This window comes from Xyrauchen texanus, chromosome 18 (genome assembly GCF_025860055.1).
Source record: "Xyrauchen texanus isolate HMW12.3.18 chromosome 18, RBS_HiC_50CHRs, whole genome shotgun sequence".
NCBI classification, from domain to species: domain Eukaryota; kingdom Metazoa; phylum Chordata; class Actinopteri; order Cypriniformes; family Catostomidae; genus Xyrauchen; species Xyrauchen texanus.
This window is the reverse complement of record NC_068293.1, coordinates 39,075,441-39,093,790: the sequence shown is the minus strand read 5'-3', so window position 1 is coordinate 39,093,790 and position 18,350 is coordinate 39,075,441. Positions and strand designations below refer to the sequence as shown.

Genomic DNA, 18,350 nt, shown 5'->3' with positions numbered 1-18,350 from the left:
CTGACTTTCTTGCTTGTCTTAGGGGTTTTGGAATGACTTGAGGGTGCATAAATGACGTCACAATTTTTAAATGAAGATTAAGGGGGATTCTTGCTAGTGTTTAATGTTTTGTTGATATTTCCTGACGCAAATGCGTAAAGTTTCAAAATGATGCATGATATCATATGAAAAGGTAAGATATGTACCTTAGAGTGCAGCCGAATCCAGCGACTGTATAGGGCGTGCTTACAGAGACGAGAGGGTATGCCCATGTCATCCTTGCCTGTGGTGGCATTAATTACTTCTAGAGCCTGGTCTCCCACAGTCCAGTTCACACTGAAGTTGGGAGCCTTTCCTGGCTGCCGTGCCTCAGCGTTGCTGATTCCTGCAAACACAAACCACAGCAGAAAGGCAAATCAAGAGACAGCCTTTTCGCTGTTTTCTCTGATAAATTACAGACATTCAGTGTGGCCTGTTTAAAGCAAATGACAGGAGTTCCTTTTTTGGTACTTCCAAATTTTAAGAACATCAATAATCAAATGCTTTTCCTTAATTTGGACAACTATTAAATAAGGTAAATTAATACACTCAAAGAAAAAAATACATAAAAATCTTTCACTACTGTTAGGCTAACAGAATCATCCATATTCAACCAATTGAACAATTTAACTGATTTGTTTCAATGAAAAAAAAAAAACCTAAGGTTTTTCTTCAATTCATTTGTGTTTGGACAACATTCATATTTTTTGTTTGGTTAACTGAAACCGTGCAAAGGATTTCAAGTTCCCAGCATGCTTTGCAAGGAACTCAATGGGAGTGTAAATGTTAATATGAAGTGTTATTAGGGCCCAAGCACTGAAAGTGTGGAGGCCCTATTGTTCTTCTAAGGATGATGATTCTTTTTTGTTTTATGTTTTCAAGGTTTCAGGGGCTTTTGGGTCACTTAAAATGCTCAAAAACTCATTACATATTGCACAAGAGTCAGAGTCGTCGGCCATTAGGGCTTGGCAAATGTTCATACATGGGCGTGTAGAGGGGGCTCTGTAGCACCACCTAGAAATGGGCATGTTCAGGGGGCTCATCCATTTTGAGCTACAGTCACCAAACTTGGTACATATATAGATCTCATAATGCCGGACAACTTTCGTGCTGACAGTCATAAGGTCCACCCAACAGGAAATTGGCCATTTTGGATTGTTTGAAAAACGCATGCTCTGGAATTTGAAATAATACTCCTAGGGGATTCATGTTACAGGTAACAAATATGGGCGACATCATCCCAAGACATTGACGATGCTAAAGTGCAAACAGATTTTTGATATATTGAACGGTATTACCATGGCGACGTGATAAATTAACGTAAAAAAAAAAAAGGGAAACAGGTAGCGTATCATATCTTATGTGCTCATCGTGTGATTTACATTAAAATTGAGCCGTATGTTTGGCCTTGTGGGCTGATCACATTGATTATTGTGGGTCACGGTCGTAGCACTACCAACTGGAGGAAGTACGGCACTTTTAACAGACTTTGAAATATCCCTCTTATGTTTACCTGAATTTAGAATAATGTCAAGACATTCTTGATATCTTAAGTGTTTCCATGGCAACAGCATTAAATGTCATTATTCCTTTTGATGTATGTTTTTGAGGTACTTGGCATGCTTGAATTTTCTTGATAGTTTGCACACACAGAGATGTCGGCCATTAGGCCTGGGCAAAAGATAGCAAATGGGTGTGGCCGGGGAGCTTTGTAGTGCTACCTTTTGACTAAAGTGGTGGGGTCAGTTTCTTCTACGGTCACCAAACACTGCTATATATTTTGTTTTTATCAAGCCGGACAACTTTCAAAATAACAGCCATTAGCTCCGCCCAACAGGAAGTCTGTACTTTTAAATACACCTTCTAGGGAATTCATGTGACTGGCACCACATTTTTGCAACATCATGTCAAGATATTGTGGATTCTAAATTGTGAACTGATTTTTTATATTTTGAATGGTGACGCCACGCACAGCAGTAAATTAATGGCTAAAAATATGAAACAGGAAGTGCCTTATATCTTCTGTGTGCATTGTGATTTTTATGAAAATTCAGTTGTATGTTTGGTAATGAGGGCTGATCACATTGATGTGGCTATTATGTGTCACAGTCATAGCGCCTCCAACTGGCAGCAGGAAGTATGGCACTTTTAACAAACTTTGAAATAGCCCTCGTGTTTAATTATTTAGAATAATGTAAAATGCACGTGTCCACCTTGCATTGTTTTCCGAAACTCCACTCAGTGGAAATGGACCAGTTGTGCTTGGGCCTGTCAAGCAGGCTGATAGTGTATGATGTGAGATGGAGGCCCATTTAAATTCCAGTACTTCATCAACCAATTAGGAAACTGAAGGCGAGAGAGGGGGAAAACTGTCTGCCTAGTAATGGTTATATAATTTGACACAGATTCCATTTTCAATGATTTGGGAATGGAAATGCGAGCTCTTACCGCTAAGCAGGGGTCGGTTGAGGGAAAATTGCTGGGGCAGGTCCTCGATGTCAGCGATCCGCTGGTACATGGCTCGCGAAAGATGATCAGCATGGTACAGGCTGCCCAGGATGATGCTGGAGAAGTAGATAGGCTCGGTGAAGTAGCTCATTAGAGAGCCCTGAACACCCACCACGTTCCACCTGCAGAAAACACCCCCAAACAAGGATACGTTTGAGCTTATTTTGTGTCAGGCCCCAGATTTTATATCGGACATCAATTGGCGACCCAACACATTAGCGGACCTGTTTTTTGTACAAAAGTTAACAAAACATCTTTCAAATTAAACTTAAAAATTAATTCATATAACAGTGAACTGCATAGGCCCAACAGTATGAAAAAATATTAAACAAAATGTTCCAGGTTTAATACAAGTTAAGCTCAATTGACTGCATATGAGGCATAACATTGATTATCACAAAAATAATTTTGACCGGTTGCTTGTTTAAGGAAAAAGAAAAATGTCTGTTTAAGCAAGGCACTTACAATGGAAGTGAATGGGGCCAATCCTTAAACGCTAGAACAGTGTTTCTCAACTTTTAGGTCTTGTCTTGTATTGTATTGTCTGTAAATCTCTGATTTTTAAATCACACTAAGGTTTTATCACCCTGTATAGTTTGAGTGCTTAGTTTCAAAATGTCTGTGAAATTTCAATTGGCAACCAATAATTCACTTTGGTGCAATTTAACCTGTATGTAAAGTAGTCTGGGTCATATGTGCTTTAATCTTGCAAATCTTGTTTTAGGACGAGGGCATGTCACACAATCGATCCATATTGGCATCTGCCTAATCTGGCAAGCTTCTACGAAGCGACAGATCAACTTGATTTTTGACACAAACGTTGACGTCAACAACTAATGATATGGGATAGGCATTTTTATTTTGCTATTCTAACTATGCGTAATTTTATGGTTTGTTGCATTTAATAATTTGCACATGAGCATTTTGTTCATGGTGTCCCCAACTACATCAGAACAGACCTGCAACCAGTTTTTGTGTACCGAAGCCACTGTAGTAGTGCTTATAATGTGTAGACGTTTTACAAAAGTACATCTTTTTTTTGTTTGTTTGATTGTCCTTGCCTGAAGCATTTTCAACACTTTGACATGATGCACTCGATCCCTGATCTCACTTGTTCCATCTAAGACGTAAAAATTACCATGTAGATAGCATAAACAAGTCAGTCAGGAAACAAGAATCACATAACGAGTTTCAGAATCTGTACGATCCTTAGGCCTGAAACCACAAAAAAAGAGCAAGGAGAAAAAGCAATCTAGCCAGCAGCCCAGTTGTGAATGATTTTGAAAAGCTTGATATCTAAAATCACAGTGAATGAACGGTTTCATTAGTGCAGTTCTTCCAAGCCACCTCATTTATGTCTTTACAGGTCGCAGACTCGCCCATTAGTCTCCTGCTCAGCAGTACACAATGAAAAGGCCTAATCAAGCCCAAATCTACTTCACAAAAGACATCTGCAATACGTGACAGAAAAGAAACCAGACTGATTGTGAGCTGCGATTGGAGCTATTCTCCTCGGCCTGACCAATCAACTGCCTCAAATCTCAAACAGACAAAGTCTAACTTTTGCTACAGTTAAAACGATAACTTTGTTAGCCAAACAGCCAGACATTTGACTATCTTTTGACTTGGACCGAAAGAGTCTGTCTGCCTGACATGTAAATAAAATAGTCTACTCCTCTCTTGTAATTGCTGGCGTGCCAGGGATTACCCCTTTGCGTGTCAATGCTAGCACGAGTGACATAGGTTGCAGACCCCTGGACTAGTCCATCCAAAAGTAATAATCCAATAGTTTATTTTGTCTGGATCTATTAAAAGTTGCACTTTGTTCCTTCATAAAAAGGTTTTACCCCTAAAGAAGTTAATTGTAATTTTTAAAAACATGTATAAAATCATGACTCACAGCAGATGAGGACTCTAGTTATATCAATAACCTTTTAACCCTCTGGGGTCTGAGGGTTTTTGGGCCCTGGAGAAGTTTCGACATGCCATGACATTTGTGCTTTTTTCAGTTGTTTAAAAACCTTAATGTCTAAAGTGGGTGAGTCTGTTTCCGCTATTATGAGGAAAGAAATCCAGCAGGACAGTGACCGTCGACCCCTGAGGGTTAAAAGTGGTTTTATTCTACATGGGGCAGGGGAGCCATCATGGGGGCTGCCATTTTAGAATCACATGACCAGCCGAAATAGACTCTCTTAATCTCAGTAACCATCTTGATATTGGACACTTTCACTGTTGGATTCAATTAATGGTTGATTGTGAATTTCTACAATAGCATCAGTATCTGAAAACTATTGATTTTGAATGATGCTGCATCCACACCACTAGGTGCACTGTAAGTCCAAGAAGACACGAACAAAAATGTACTGAGTGCAATTAAATATAACTTACTTGAATACACTTCTTTATCGATGAACAGGTTCCAAGTACAGAGTTCTTCAAAACTCTGATATTTCAAAAATATTTCAAGGGCTTAAGCCCCAAGTATACTTTCATTTTAACGTGAACAGTTGAACGCAAGCCTGTCAAAGTATACTCCATTTGAAGGTGCGTGCATACTTGGCTACAACTGCTATGACACACAGGACGATTTCTCTTCAGGAGTTTAGACTCATAAATATGTCTTTATTCCTTTGTAATTGAGTTACACAAATGTAGGTATCTCTGACCTTCTCACACTCGTGCTCTTGACGTGCATATCTACTGTTGTTGTTTTTTCCTTCGTTTACCATCAATTACATCGTCTTCTAGTGTTACTTTGTGAATGTAAAGGCTCAAATGTGAGTATTGCCACCTTGTGGATCCACTAATTCATACAAAGTATTCCAGTGCATGTGCATTCTTAGTGTTCAAGGCTGCACACGTTCAGTGCTCGAGCACTCTGCTGATGACGAGACTTGTGTCATGGGTCTGACTGAAGTATACTTTGGGCTTTAAAGTAAAGATTTTGTCATGTTGCCTGACTCTCTCATTAAAAGCTGACATTCTTGAAAAAGAAATGTCTGCATAAGTAGTGCAGAATAATGTAATATGTCTTACTATAAACAGTAAAAAAAAATGTTAATAATCAACATGAAGGTTGCCATTTTGTTGTCATGTGACAAAAATAAATTAAAATAATAATAAAAATCATATATATATATATATATATATATATATATATATATATATATATATATATATATATATATATATATATATATATATATCGAATATATAAGTCGGAAACAAAGATTACGTTTCTACAAACTTCATGTGGGTAAAAAAATAAAAAATAAAAAAATAGATTTAATATTTTTAGCACTTCAGACAACCTTATTTGTCAATGACCCAATTACCAATTATTTCACAGACAAAACTCAAACAAAGCGGAATATACCATTCTGCAAATGGATATCTAGTTTAATAGCAACCAAGTGCCTTTTTTAAGATTTGGTGCCACTAATCAGGCAAAATTTATATAATCACAAGATTAGGCCAAGTATTATGTGCAATAGATATATTTAGTGAACAGACTGTGGGCACCACATGTTTACTTTGACTTAAAAAAAAAATGTCAAATAGCTTAATATTTATCTGATCGTAACTTCAGCGTTAATAAATTGATATTGTACTTGCTATAGCAAGTACAGGAAGACCTGTTTCTGCTTTTACTTGGCTTTAAGGCAAGGGTTCTAATCAAAAGAACTGTGATTGTGCAAGTCACACAGAGAATTAAAGATCATGGGGAGATCAAGCACAGTTTATATAATTCAGCCACCGATAATAATTCAGACTAATGATGGAGGGTTGGAAGAATTCAAAGTAGATGCTACATACACTCAGGCAATAGAACCATGCTATGATGAAAGAGTGCTCTTGAATTCCATCTAGTCAAAATGCACTGCAACAAGAGCACTGCAGTAAATACAAGAGGGGTAGGCAACCTTATACATACTATATGCATTGATATGCATTTTCTTTGTACATTGGTCTCATATTTAAATTCAAGTCGACAGTTTGTCGAATTTGTTAACAAGTACACAAACTTTTGAAAAACTTTATTAGGGGAAAATAGTTTGTTGTATCAGTCCTTTTTCTCACGTTCAGTATTGGCATAGATCTGAGTTTTGGCTATGACGCGTAGTATAAAACAGTCAGAGGGCATGTGGGTGATGTGGCACAGTGGTTAAGAAGGGAAGGGGGGAAAAAAGTGCACTTCTGTGCCAAAAAGTTTGCTGATCCCTGCAATATGGGCTTGCATAGCAGGCACTAGAAAAAGAGAATCAGACTTCTATCAACACAACACATCCATACATCTCAGTAGATGGGCTGCTTTTCCTTGAGCGAGAGCACTTTTGCTGTGTATGAGTCTGTCCCTGAGCATCTCATGAACTGCTTCAGCCCTGACTAAACACGGTTTTCCTATGTGAATGACAGCAATAAACTGAATCAGCAAACCGTGCAGTATCAAAGAGATGCCATCAATATGACATCCTCGCTGTCATGGTATTTCAATGCTTCATCTTATGCATTTCTATAGGAAAGTACATAATGAAGCCACAACACCCACAAATGCATGTGCATAAAAAAACTATTTTAGAGTAGGGTTGGGTGCTATGACAGTATACACCGTGCAATGGTAGAAATGTGTCAAACGGTGGAGATTCTCCAGTTCCATTAATACAGTGGTAAATATGTAGCATGATTTACATGTTTAAAATCCAACACCCAACAGACAACTATAGGTTAGCCCACAAACTATTGCAGACGAGTGCTGCCAGTATGATTTACATGTCACGCCATGATACTCCGCTAGCTTTTAGCGTCAAACATGACTCATACACTCATTCATTGTTATGAATGTCCATCAAGTAATTGATACTATTATAGTAACAAGAACTATTAGAGGGTTAGTTCACTTAAAAAAAAAAAAAAAAAAACTTTCAGTCATTTTTTTGTTGAGAAACAAATAAAAAAACGTAATATTTAGTGAAACTGTTGGCCAAATGTTGCTCTTTCCTGCGTGTTCATGAGACCGCACAAGAACAGTAGACATGGCATTCAAGTGACAATTAATTTTGTTTATCTACAAACAGACCCAACACAGTGATAGAAACAACAGAACACAACACAGCTGCACATAAACCAGATAAACAGAACTAATTAAATATGTCTGTTGAGTTTGTAGTTGAGAATAGATGCATTTCTATACCCAGCCTCGTTTGTTTGAAACAGAGTTATCAATCAAACAGAGAAAGAGGTGGCGGGAATTGTCTCTCCTCCTCCACAGGTGTAACACTCTTGGCCAAAATCAAGTCGTTTTTAACCAGCTAGTGAGATGCTGGCTTCCATACACTGTTATGAGAAAGTTTTGGAAACCAATCGATTGACAGAATGTACTGTCACTCATCACAGCTGGTTAGGACAAAAACTCTAACACAGAAAATATACCTTATATTATGTGTCGTTTGACATCAGGTTAGGACATTGTGTCACTGTAGCTGCCTAAAGCCTCCTGTATATCTCTCAGTTTGATTGGGAACTCTGCTTCAAATAAATAAGGCTGGGCATAGAAATGCATCTATTCTCCATCTACAAACTAATCTCATCAGACATATTTAGTAAGTTCTGTTTATCTGGGTTGTGTGCAGCTGTGTTGTATTCTTTTGTTAATATCACAGTGGCAGACCTGTTTTTAGATAATCAATGTTGATATCATTCAGTTTTAAAACTAAACACAAAACACCTACAGCACAATAGATTACAATAGCCAGGGCATTTACCTTATTCTGATGACGAGTAAATATTGACCAGGCGAGGTTTTGTTTATTCAGTTGCCATGACAACTAGGTTTGCGCATACGCACAGATTTGTGATGCTACTGCCCGGATTAGGCAAAACTGTCTGATTCCATTCAGTTTTGCCTAATCCGGGCAGTAGCATCGCAATTTCGCGCTGTGTTCTCAGAAGTCCTTGGAAGGCGCGTATGCACAAACCTAGTTGTCATGGCAACAGAATAAACAAAACCTCGCCTGGTCAATATTTACTCGTCAAGTGCAAGTCAGACAGAAACAAAAAGGATATTTATTTTTATTAAAATTTAACGAAAGTACATTTACATTTTGTGCGATCTACTAGCATTGCCTTTGCGATTGACTGGTAGATCGCGATCGACGTATTGGGCACCCCTGATTTAAAAGAACCAACTTAAAATACTTACAAATGGAATCATCACTATGGACTATGGCTTGCGAGCACGTTTTACTCTATATGAGCCATATGAATATTAAATATTTTAAAGCAGAGCGTCACTAGAAAAGTCTATATTCTCAATAAACCTTTCCCAGACAGTAATTTCAATATTCTTTTCCAGGCCTGAAAAATACCCTTAATATTTCCTGATATTTCCAGGTTTACAATATCCATGAGAACCCTGCTTCTAGTTTCAAAGCAGTGCGCACAGGCTATTCTTTCATTAGCAGGAACAGGACCTGTGCTCTCTGATCACAGCAGTCTTTGACATGTCCTTATCTCACCGCTCACACCTGCTGGGAGACAGAGACAGACAGCACTGCCACTCTGACCTCACAGGATAAATGAACACTAACTTGTCCACTGCTAATATGCATTTCTTTCTTATGAACTAGGGTTGTAGCCGGGAATTTTAAACCCATGCACTACAAGTATACAGCCTGTCTATTAAATGTCTGGTAAGAGCCATTAGGCAATAATTTATAAAGCTCTTATTATATTCCCAAATGTGACACTGTTGCGACAGGTAAAGAGTCTTCCTTGTAAAGTGAGATTAACCAGAAAGACATTTAGCTGAACTGTCTATTATACTAATGAAGAAGGCTCCATTTCAAAGCCTATGGAGCATCCTTGCAAGACAGTCTTTTTAAGTATCATATTTATATTTAATAAAAATTTTATGAATGCCATGTATTGTGCTGTTACACCGATCAGCCACAACATTAAAACCATCTGTCTAATATTGTGTAGGTCCCCCTCGTGCCACCAAAACATTGCCAACCCGCATCTCAAAATAGCATTCTCATGGTTGCTGCAAAGTTTTCAACATCAAATATAAGACTTAAAGAGCTTTTTCCAAGACCTGAACAGATAAAATGAATACCGTATCCCCATACCAAAACAAACCAGTTACAGAAATACTCAAACCAGCCCGTTCGGCACCAACAATCATGCCACGGTCGAAATCACTGAGATCACATTTTTCCCCTATTCTAGTGGTTGATGTGAACATTAACAGAAGTTCCTAACCAATGTTTGCATGAGTTTATGCACTGCTGCCACATGAATGGCTGATTAGATAATTGCATGGATGATTGTTGGTGCCAGATGTGCTGGTTTGAGTATTTCTGTAACTGCTGATCTCCTGGGATTTTCACACACAACAGTCTCTAGAATTTTCTCCGAATGGTGCCAAAAACAAAAAACATCCAGTGAGAGCCAGTTCTGTGGATGGAAATGCCTTGATGAGAGAGGTCAACAGAGAATGGCCAGACTGGTTTGTACTGACAAGAATATGTGGTGAAAAGAATATAATCTCAGAATGCTATTCTGAGATGTGGGTTGGCACTGTTTTGGCGGCAAGAGGGGGACCTTAACAATATTAGGCAGGTGGTTTTAATGTTGTGGATGATAGGTGTATGAATAGAGTATTGCATTATTACTAATGCAAACAGAATAGGAATCAATTTCAATTATATTTATGAACTTGGTGAGTGGCTGCCTATGTAGAGCGTACAAAAATCTCTAACTTATCATTTTGGTTTGGATGCCATCTTTGAAGGGAGCTGCCTAAATAATAATGCATTTATTTTATATAGCACCTTTCTTCAAACTCAGTCACTTTACAGGATGAGTAAACGCAAATTATCACCAAACATGGAGAAGTTTTTTTTTTTTTTTTTTAAATCCCCCTTTTCTCCCAATTTGGAATGCCCAATTCCCACTACGAGGGAAGTCCTCGTGGTGGCGCAGTTACTCACCTCAATCTGGGTGTTGGAGGACAAGTCTCAGTTGCCTCCGTCAATCCGAGCATCTTATCACGTGGCTCATTATGCACGACACCATAGACTCTACCTCCGCAATCTACGGACAACTTCGATTTTGACAACTTGAACCACACGCCCCATTGAGAGAGAATCACTAATCGGGACCATGAGGAGGTTACCCACATGTGACTAACCTCCCTAGCAACCGGGCCAATTTGGTTGCTTAGGAGACCTGGCTGAAGTCTCAGCACACCCTGGATTCGAACTCTTGACTCCAGGTGTGGTAGTCAGCATCAATACACGCTGAGTTCCAAAGCAAAGGGCCAAGTGTGCAAAAAGCCCTACCACCTAGTGAGGAGTGATGTGAGGGGATTTCTTTGAGCCATCAGCAGATTGTTAACAACTTTGATGAGTGCAGTCTCAGTGCTGCGTAGAAGACGAAAACAAGATTGTGCGTGGCAAAATAGGAGTGAAGCTGAAAAGCAGCCACTTTCTCTATTACTTTAGACAAAAAAGGAAGATTCAAAACAGGGCAGTAACTTTTTTTTTGAATGACAGAAGCAGCTTTCAGTTCTGGAGGGACAAAGCCAGTCCTAAATATTCTGTTGATAAGGTTGGAAATAGGCACTGAGATAACAGGCAGACATTGTTTAAGCAAGGCAGTGGGTGCAGGATCAAGCAGGCAGGAAGTAGAATTCAATTAGCTAATTGGGGGTTTTAGATGGGGTGAATCAGTAAAAGTGCCAATCCGGTGGTTTAAGAGAAAATCCTGAAGTGGATCATGAGGAACAGTAGAAGGGAAATGTCTGTAAATAGAGTTGATTTTATTCTGAAAGGAGAGAAGAAATGACTGACAGAGTTTAGTAGAGGCTGAAATGAGGGGTGAAGATGGGTTACAAAGTGTTTTGGGTCTAGAAGATGCATTATTGATAATGGATGTAAAGTAAGATGAGCTTGATTGCTGATTTGGATGCCTGTATAGGCTATTATAGGCAGTTAGGGGAACAGTTATCTTGTAAAGATGCTCAAGGCGGCATCCTGTAGCTTTAAGAGCACATAATCCTGTGTGTACCAGGAGACAGTGAGTGGAGGAGACACAAAATAGGTGAAGCCAGCAAGGCAGCTCACTAGGTTTGAGGCAAGGTCACTAATTAAAAGTGGTAAAAAATACCACAGATTTTAAGTGTGCTGCCAAAAAATTGCCAAAATTTCTTAACTAAAATTTGACCCGTTTCATAATATTCTGCTCGAGGCTTATCTAGATATGGGTAAGAAACCGTAATGACTTTCAATTAATTGATTCAATTAAGTAACCCTTATTTTAATTTAAATGCTGAGTGATGCGCTAGAAATGTTTGCCCTTTAAAAAAAAAAAAAAAAAAAAATCTATGAAAATCAATTCCAGGGAGCAAATATCACCCCTTATTAATAATACTTTGTTTATATATATAAATACAAATCAATATAGATGTCACCAAATACCTTGCAATTTTGTCACTGCATGACATCGTAAGCAGTCGTTCTCCCTGCAGAACTCCGTCCCATGTCTGTATGGTGTTACTAGAGTGCACCGGGATGGTCCCCTCACCAGATTCAATCTTGGTCCTCAGTTGGCCTCTTGCCTTTCTGTTTGGGTGCCTGTCGCCCTGGTCTGAGGAGAACAGAAAAAAAAAAAAGAGAGGAAAAAAGTAGTAACGCCTGATAAAGTTCTGTATATTAACATTATATACACCGATCAACCACAACATAAATCCACCTGCCTAATATTGTGTAGCCTCGGCCGCCAAAACAGTGCTAACCCGCATCTCAGAATGCGATTCTGACATACGGGTTGGCGCTGTTTTGGCGGCACAAGGGAAACCTACACAATATTAGGCAGGTGGTTTTAATGTTGTGGCTGATCTTCATTTATAAATATGTAATGTTAGTTCATAACTGGGATTGAAAACGAAATGTTTATTTTGGTTTGCTCTGAGAAGAAATGTTATTTCCTTCCTCCACATTCAGCTTCCTTGCTAAACTGTAACTAGTTAGAACAAATTAAAAGAAAGGCCAAAAATATTATTTTAAAATGACAGTACTTTGTACCAAGGGTGAGCGATACACTAGTTGCAGGGTTGCCAGATATTACAAAAGAAAGTGACCAGGTCTGGAAAACAAGTGCAAAATAAGAGATTTGCCTCATTAAAATAAACGAAAATAAGAAATCCAATTTTTCCAATTGTTTTAATTTTACAGTCCTGTCTTACAGTATGTACAATAACAGTGTAAATACTAAGTTCTAACATTAAACTTGGCCCTTCCTATACCAATATGAAGTACTTGTGGTAACCTAATATTACTCAATATTATCTTGGCAAAGTACAATGTTATAATCGGACTGTAAAATAGTGCAACCGAAATAATAATAGTATACTATATGTAGAAATAACCCAAATTTAACTAAGGCTGTAAAATTATTGATGAGTTAATGTTATCTATTGCATTAACTGATGTTAATGTACACTGTACAACATTACTGTAAAGTCTTACTGAAAAAAATATACAGAGAAGAATTAGCAAGAAATATAATTGGACAGTCCAATTAAAAAATGTCTGTGTTTATTAATAACTTTAAAAAACTAAAAAAATGCCCTTATAGGCAACATTTTTTAAAACGTTAATCTACTCCACAAACCAAAATATTAAATCCCCTAATAGCACAAAGCAAAGCAGTATAATTGTGTTCTTCCATCATGTTTTGCTTCAACAGCTGAATAATTGTACAACATATAAAGCAAAGCAGTTCAACACCAAATTATTTCAATCCAACATTCAAACACCGAATTAATCAGGCCACAAGAGGAAACGACAAAGCCAGCTAATTAAAAACACTGATGAAATTTGTTTTTGAAATGCAGTCAGACAGTCAGAATAAAATTATAATGAAATGAGTGATCACAAAAGGAACCATACTGATCTTAATTGAATACAACCATTAGGTTTTGATCATTAATTTCCAACGAGGGTTTGTATAAAATAACTAAAGCACTCGTCTACCTCCGGCTAGATCAAAAGAGGCTTTGACTGAATAGTTGGGACTCTTAAAGGCTTAATTCTCTCTCACCCTCTACACCCGCCTCGTGGGGCGAGAAGATCCGGGCATCTCCGCAGGGTGACGTGCTGATGTAGAGATGGAACTGGACGTTGTCTTTCAGCCGGTAGCCAAGTTTCTCACACTGCATGAATATTGACTTCTGTTGCTCCTCTTTATTATTGCTAAATTTAAAGAAACAGTAGAATTTATTTATTTGACTATGTCGCCATTAGGTTTAGGTCACGATACCTTTAATCACATTTTATGGTATGACACTAGCTAGAGTACCCTGATACCACTCATGTTCTTTAGATATTTCTCATACAGAATGTGGTGGGTATTCTATACAGCAGGGGTGGGGAACGTCAGGCCTCAGGGCCGTATAAGGCCCGCAAGACCATTTTACATGACCTGCGAGGCATAATTTGAAAAGCAAAAAATGGCCTTGATTCAATTAACCTGAAAAAAGAAATGCCTTTCAAATAATGTTTAAAAATAATTTTAAATAACACAAAATATTGTACAATAGACAGACCTTTTAGTGTTTTTTAGTGTGCGAGCACGTAACTGAATGCGTACATTAAGTACAACCCACATTCAGAAATTTCAAGCAATTGTATGGCCCGTGAATACTTTCGTAAATACTCAAATGACCATTAATGGAACAAAGTTTCCCCCACCTGCAATACAGTATACCCAAACATGAATACCATTCAACTAATATTTTACTGAATTAAAATATTATTAATAATACTCTATTCAATTTATTTAATAATAACATTTTAAAATGTTAATAAAAAACATTTACAAAGCATATGTAACAATTTGTTAGACTGATACTCGTCAATGAGCATTGACAAATGACACATGGCGTATACGGCAAGACTGTAAACATGGTGTCTCACCTGAGGAAGTACTCCAGCTGCACGTAGAGATATCGGATCAGAGAGCGACGAGCGATGATTTCAGCATGACAATCGTTGAGTGCCAGGCCGCGGTCACTCATATACTCACCGTTTATACACTTGGTTCCAGTAGAAACACAGATAACCTGAGCGTCCTTGACGTCAGTCCCTGAGTTAAAAAACAGGAAGAAAACAAGCCAAGATTGACTCTCATACACTTTAAAATGATGTTACGGACGTCTATGAATAACCAGAGTACTGTTCAACTGAAAACGAAAACAACTAGTATTTCCTGCACTGAATACTAGGGATGGTTATCATAAGGAATTTAACAATTCTGGGCATGAGTCCAACTCAACTTTACAATTTTGGTTCTGTAATGTTTCTATTAGCAAATTTTGAAGTACGTAAAAAGAGCACACTCAAACTAATTATTGGTCCTAACTATCTATTAAACAAAAAGTATACTATTTGTTAACAATGTAAAAAATAAATAACAAGTTGCACGTTATTTTTTATAAGTGGCAGAATGTAACTAAAATGGGAACGAAATCCCTTTATAAAGCAAAAACATTATTTTAAATGCTGGTAACGGGTTAACAACCGGTTAATCTTGTTTTTTTTTCTTCATGAAACCGAAGACCAAAGTGTTTATCACAGTAAATTTACGGAATTACACCACTTCATGTTGCCCGACCAAATGGTGCTTCTCTATTTATAGTATGTGCTTTAATAAATAAGGACACAGCTTTTAAAACCAATGTTAACAAAAGAAAAATCATTTGGCCCGTTTAGTCCAAACACACCCACGCAGTGAGAGCGTGTATGCAGGAGAGATGATTTTGATATTAAGTGGCCAATTTATTATTTGAAATATTTTTGGGCATGAATTTAATATTAAGAATTAATTTATTTAAAAAACATTATTGCAAAAAAGACACAGTGCAAAAATATGTTTGGTGTGAACAGAGCCCCATACTGTGTTATGTATACTTAATATAGGCTACTATATTACTTACACTATGCTTATGATTTCAATCCTGAAAATTCCCCCACATTTGACAAAATCATTCAAGTCTCTAATTTTGAGCTTGTTTTTCTAAAACAGGTGCCTTGTTTCTCTTGTGAGATCTGGAAACACTGCAACTGGTGTATGGCTTACCCTTAACATGGTGTACTGTCATTTAAAAAAAGAACATTATTAAATGTTATTTTATTTCAGAATGAACCGAAATGAAATACATTTAGTTTTTAGTCCCTGAAATAAATACCATTCAAATAACAAAACTTAAAAGGAATATTTCAGGTTCAATACAAGTTAAGCTCAATTGACAACATTTGTGGCATAACATTGATAACCACACAAAAATTATTTGGAATTGAGAAAATCCCCCATTTTCTTAAAAAAAAAAAAAAAAAAAGTTAAAATTGTGGTAAATGAGGCCAATTTATGGATGGTTTAAAAAAAGGTAGAAATATGAAGCTTATAATTTAATGAAGCACACATTAATTCTTCTGCAAAAACTATTATTATAGCTGTAAACTTATTTAAATCATAATTTAGTCATTTTAAAGTATTAGGGTTCACAGTGTTTCGTCATCATTAAAATAGGTAAAAGGTAAAAGATTTTATCACACTAAAATGATGTTAACAAGCATATTGTTTACAACTTGTGGTTAAACTTTTGAAACCGTGAGTATTTTAACATTTACATATTAGCCTCATTCACTTCTATTGCAAGTGAGTGATGTTTGTGGTAATGAACATTATGCTACAAATGCTGTCCATTGAGCTTAACTTGTGACAGGGCGGGGCTGTGTCGTGATTCTGCACACCGTGAATCAGGCTAATCAAGCCTCAGAGAGGGATAAAGGCCGACTGGAAGCTGCAGTGCGATAGAGAGAGATGTGCGGACAGCTGTCAGGCACTTTTGTGTGTTTGTCTTTTTGCTTAAGTTTCGTTTTAAAATATTATTTATATTCTCAAGCCGGTTCTCGCCACATCCTTTCCATTAAACCCTTTACACTGGTGCCGAGGAGGGATGCACCATAGTGGAGTTCTCGCCACTACCATCCACCCCAATGGAGCAGATGCAACCATCCGTCGGAGGACGAAGGAGCCCGGCCGCCTGAAAGCGGAGGAATGGTCGCCGACCGCGAGGGGAGGAGGAGCTCCCAACCAACCGCCTGGAGTGGTTACCACTGCCAGGGATGGGGGAGACCCCTACAGTCCACCAAAAACGCGGTGGGGTGTCCCGTCCGACAGGGGCCGGAGGTCTGCCCCCGATCCGTCAGGGGAGGTGCGGCTGTCGTCCATTAGAGGGTGAAGGAGTGGCCGAGGATCAAGCTACTGCGTTTCGGAGACCTGGCGAATAAGTGTTTTTTTTTTCTCTCACTCTCCTCTCTCTCTTCCACTGTCGCTCCATGTTGGCCTTTCCATCTCTTTTTAAAATGTTTTGTTAATTTGTCATGATCGCAGTTACAGTGTGTAGGTGCCACACTTTTTTTGTTTCCCTCCCTCATCCAGGTAGACAGGGATGACCACCGGCAGTGGTCACCCCCGGCAGTGGTCATCCGCGGGAGGGGAGAAATGTGACGAGCGGAGTTTGGGGACGGGTCATGATTCCAAACATCCGGCCCATAATCAGGCCTCAGAGAGGGATTAATGCTGACTGGAAGCTGCAGTGTGATAGAGAGATTTACAGACAGCTGTCGGACACCTAAAAAGTACACATACCACAGTAAGGGGCTCCGTTCACATCAAACATGTTTTTGCATCTGTCTGCACTGTTTTCCAATGTAAATATGTGATACACTAAAGTTTTTGACCTCTGCGCAGCATCTTGGCATTTTTCTCTGCGGCTTGAGCATGTGCGTCACTTTATATAAATGCCGTGTCAAGATAAAAATGACTAACTTAAAAACACTTTAACTTAGACTAAACTGGTCATGCGGTACGTTTGCTTTTGCCATCAACCGGTGAGGAAAATGCAACACAGAAAGACGTGATGTGTATTTACCATCTTTGTTTTATTTTGTGGTGCCCAGTGTTCTGTCAGCATTCAGAACCAGTACTTTGTTTAAACCCTAACCTGTTGTCATGACTACTCCAGCCAGAACTTTCCGTCGTGCATGTGGAGAGGTGAAGTTGTCAGTCAGCTCGCTGAATTTGTCCACCACCAGACGAGAAACGGCATCCGCAAGAACCTGGTAAATAGCACAGAGCTGTCAGAAACCACACACAGAGCAAGGAAAACATAATACATTAATATAAATCAATACATCCATGATACCACTACATGCAGGCATAGATTAGTCAGAACAGTACCCACTTCACAACTTAATTCAAAATGAACCCCATTTACTTTCTAAATGCACACTCCTGGTCTCATTGTGTACGTTATTCCAAGTATAAAAACGGTTTGTCTTTAACATTTAATCAAAATGCAATTTCTTACTCCAACTCTGAAACTATTTTTCTTTATGGCTGATGTCAAGAATGACTTTTTTTTAACCCCTCCCCTCCAACCACATGTAACGGCAATTTTTAAACATGCAATAAAATGTCTGTTTAATTAAAATCAAGCCCCACTCTTCATTTTTCTCGTTGAATATTCTGGATTCTAGACACTAGACTTGGTCAATCTGGATCACCGCTTGGCGATATATTGAATAGTCACAGTTTATTCACAATGATTTTGATGGCGATATATAATCAAGCAACACCATGAATACTGCAATGATTTAAATGCGTATTTGTCTTTTAAGTTAATTAAGACTGGTTTAAATTACACTTACAGTTGAGTTGGTAAGTTCAATTAGTTTCTTTGAATGAGTTCAAACTGT

General features: G+C 38.2%; 1 protein-coding gene across 1 annotated transcript in view; it reads right to left on the bottom strand.

Moving 5' to 3' along the window:
* adarb1b (adenosine deaminase RNA specific B1b) overlaps window positions 1-18,350 on the bottom strand; it is a 166,409-nt gene that overhangs the window by 5,582 nt on the left and 142,477 nt on the right. Inside the window, exons 6-11 of the mRNA XM_052148122.1 lie at window positions 17,597-17,711; window positions 14,505-14,673; window positions 13,630-13,781; window positions 12,006-12,174; window positions 2,467-2,648; window positions 186-364 (exon numbers count right to left, since the gene is read on the bottom strand). Of these exons, the coding sequence (XP_052004082.1) occupies window positions 186-364; window positions 2,467-2,648; window positions 12,006-12,174; window positions 13,630-13,781; window positions 14,505-14,673; window positions 17,597-17,711 (966 nt within the window). The remainder of the gene's footprint in view (window positions 1-185; window positions 365-2,466; window positions 2,649-12,005; window positions 12,175-13,629; window positions 13,782-14,504; window positions 14,674-17,596; window positions 17,712-18,350) is intronic.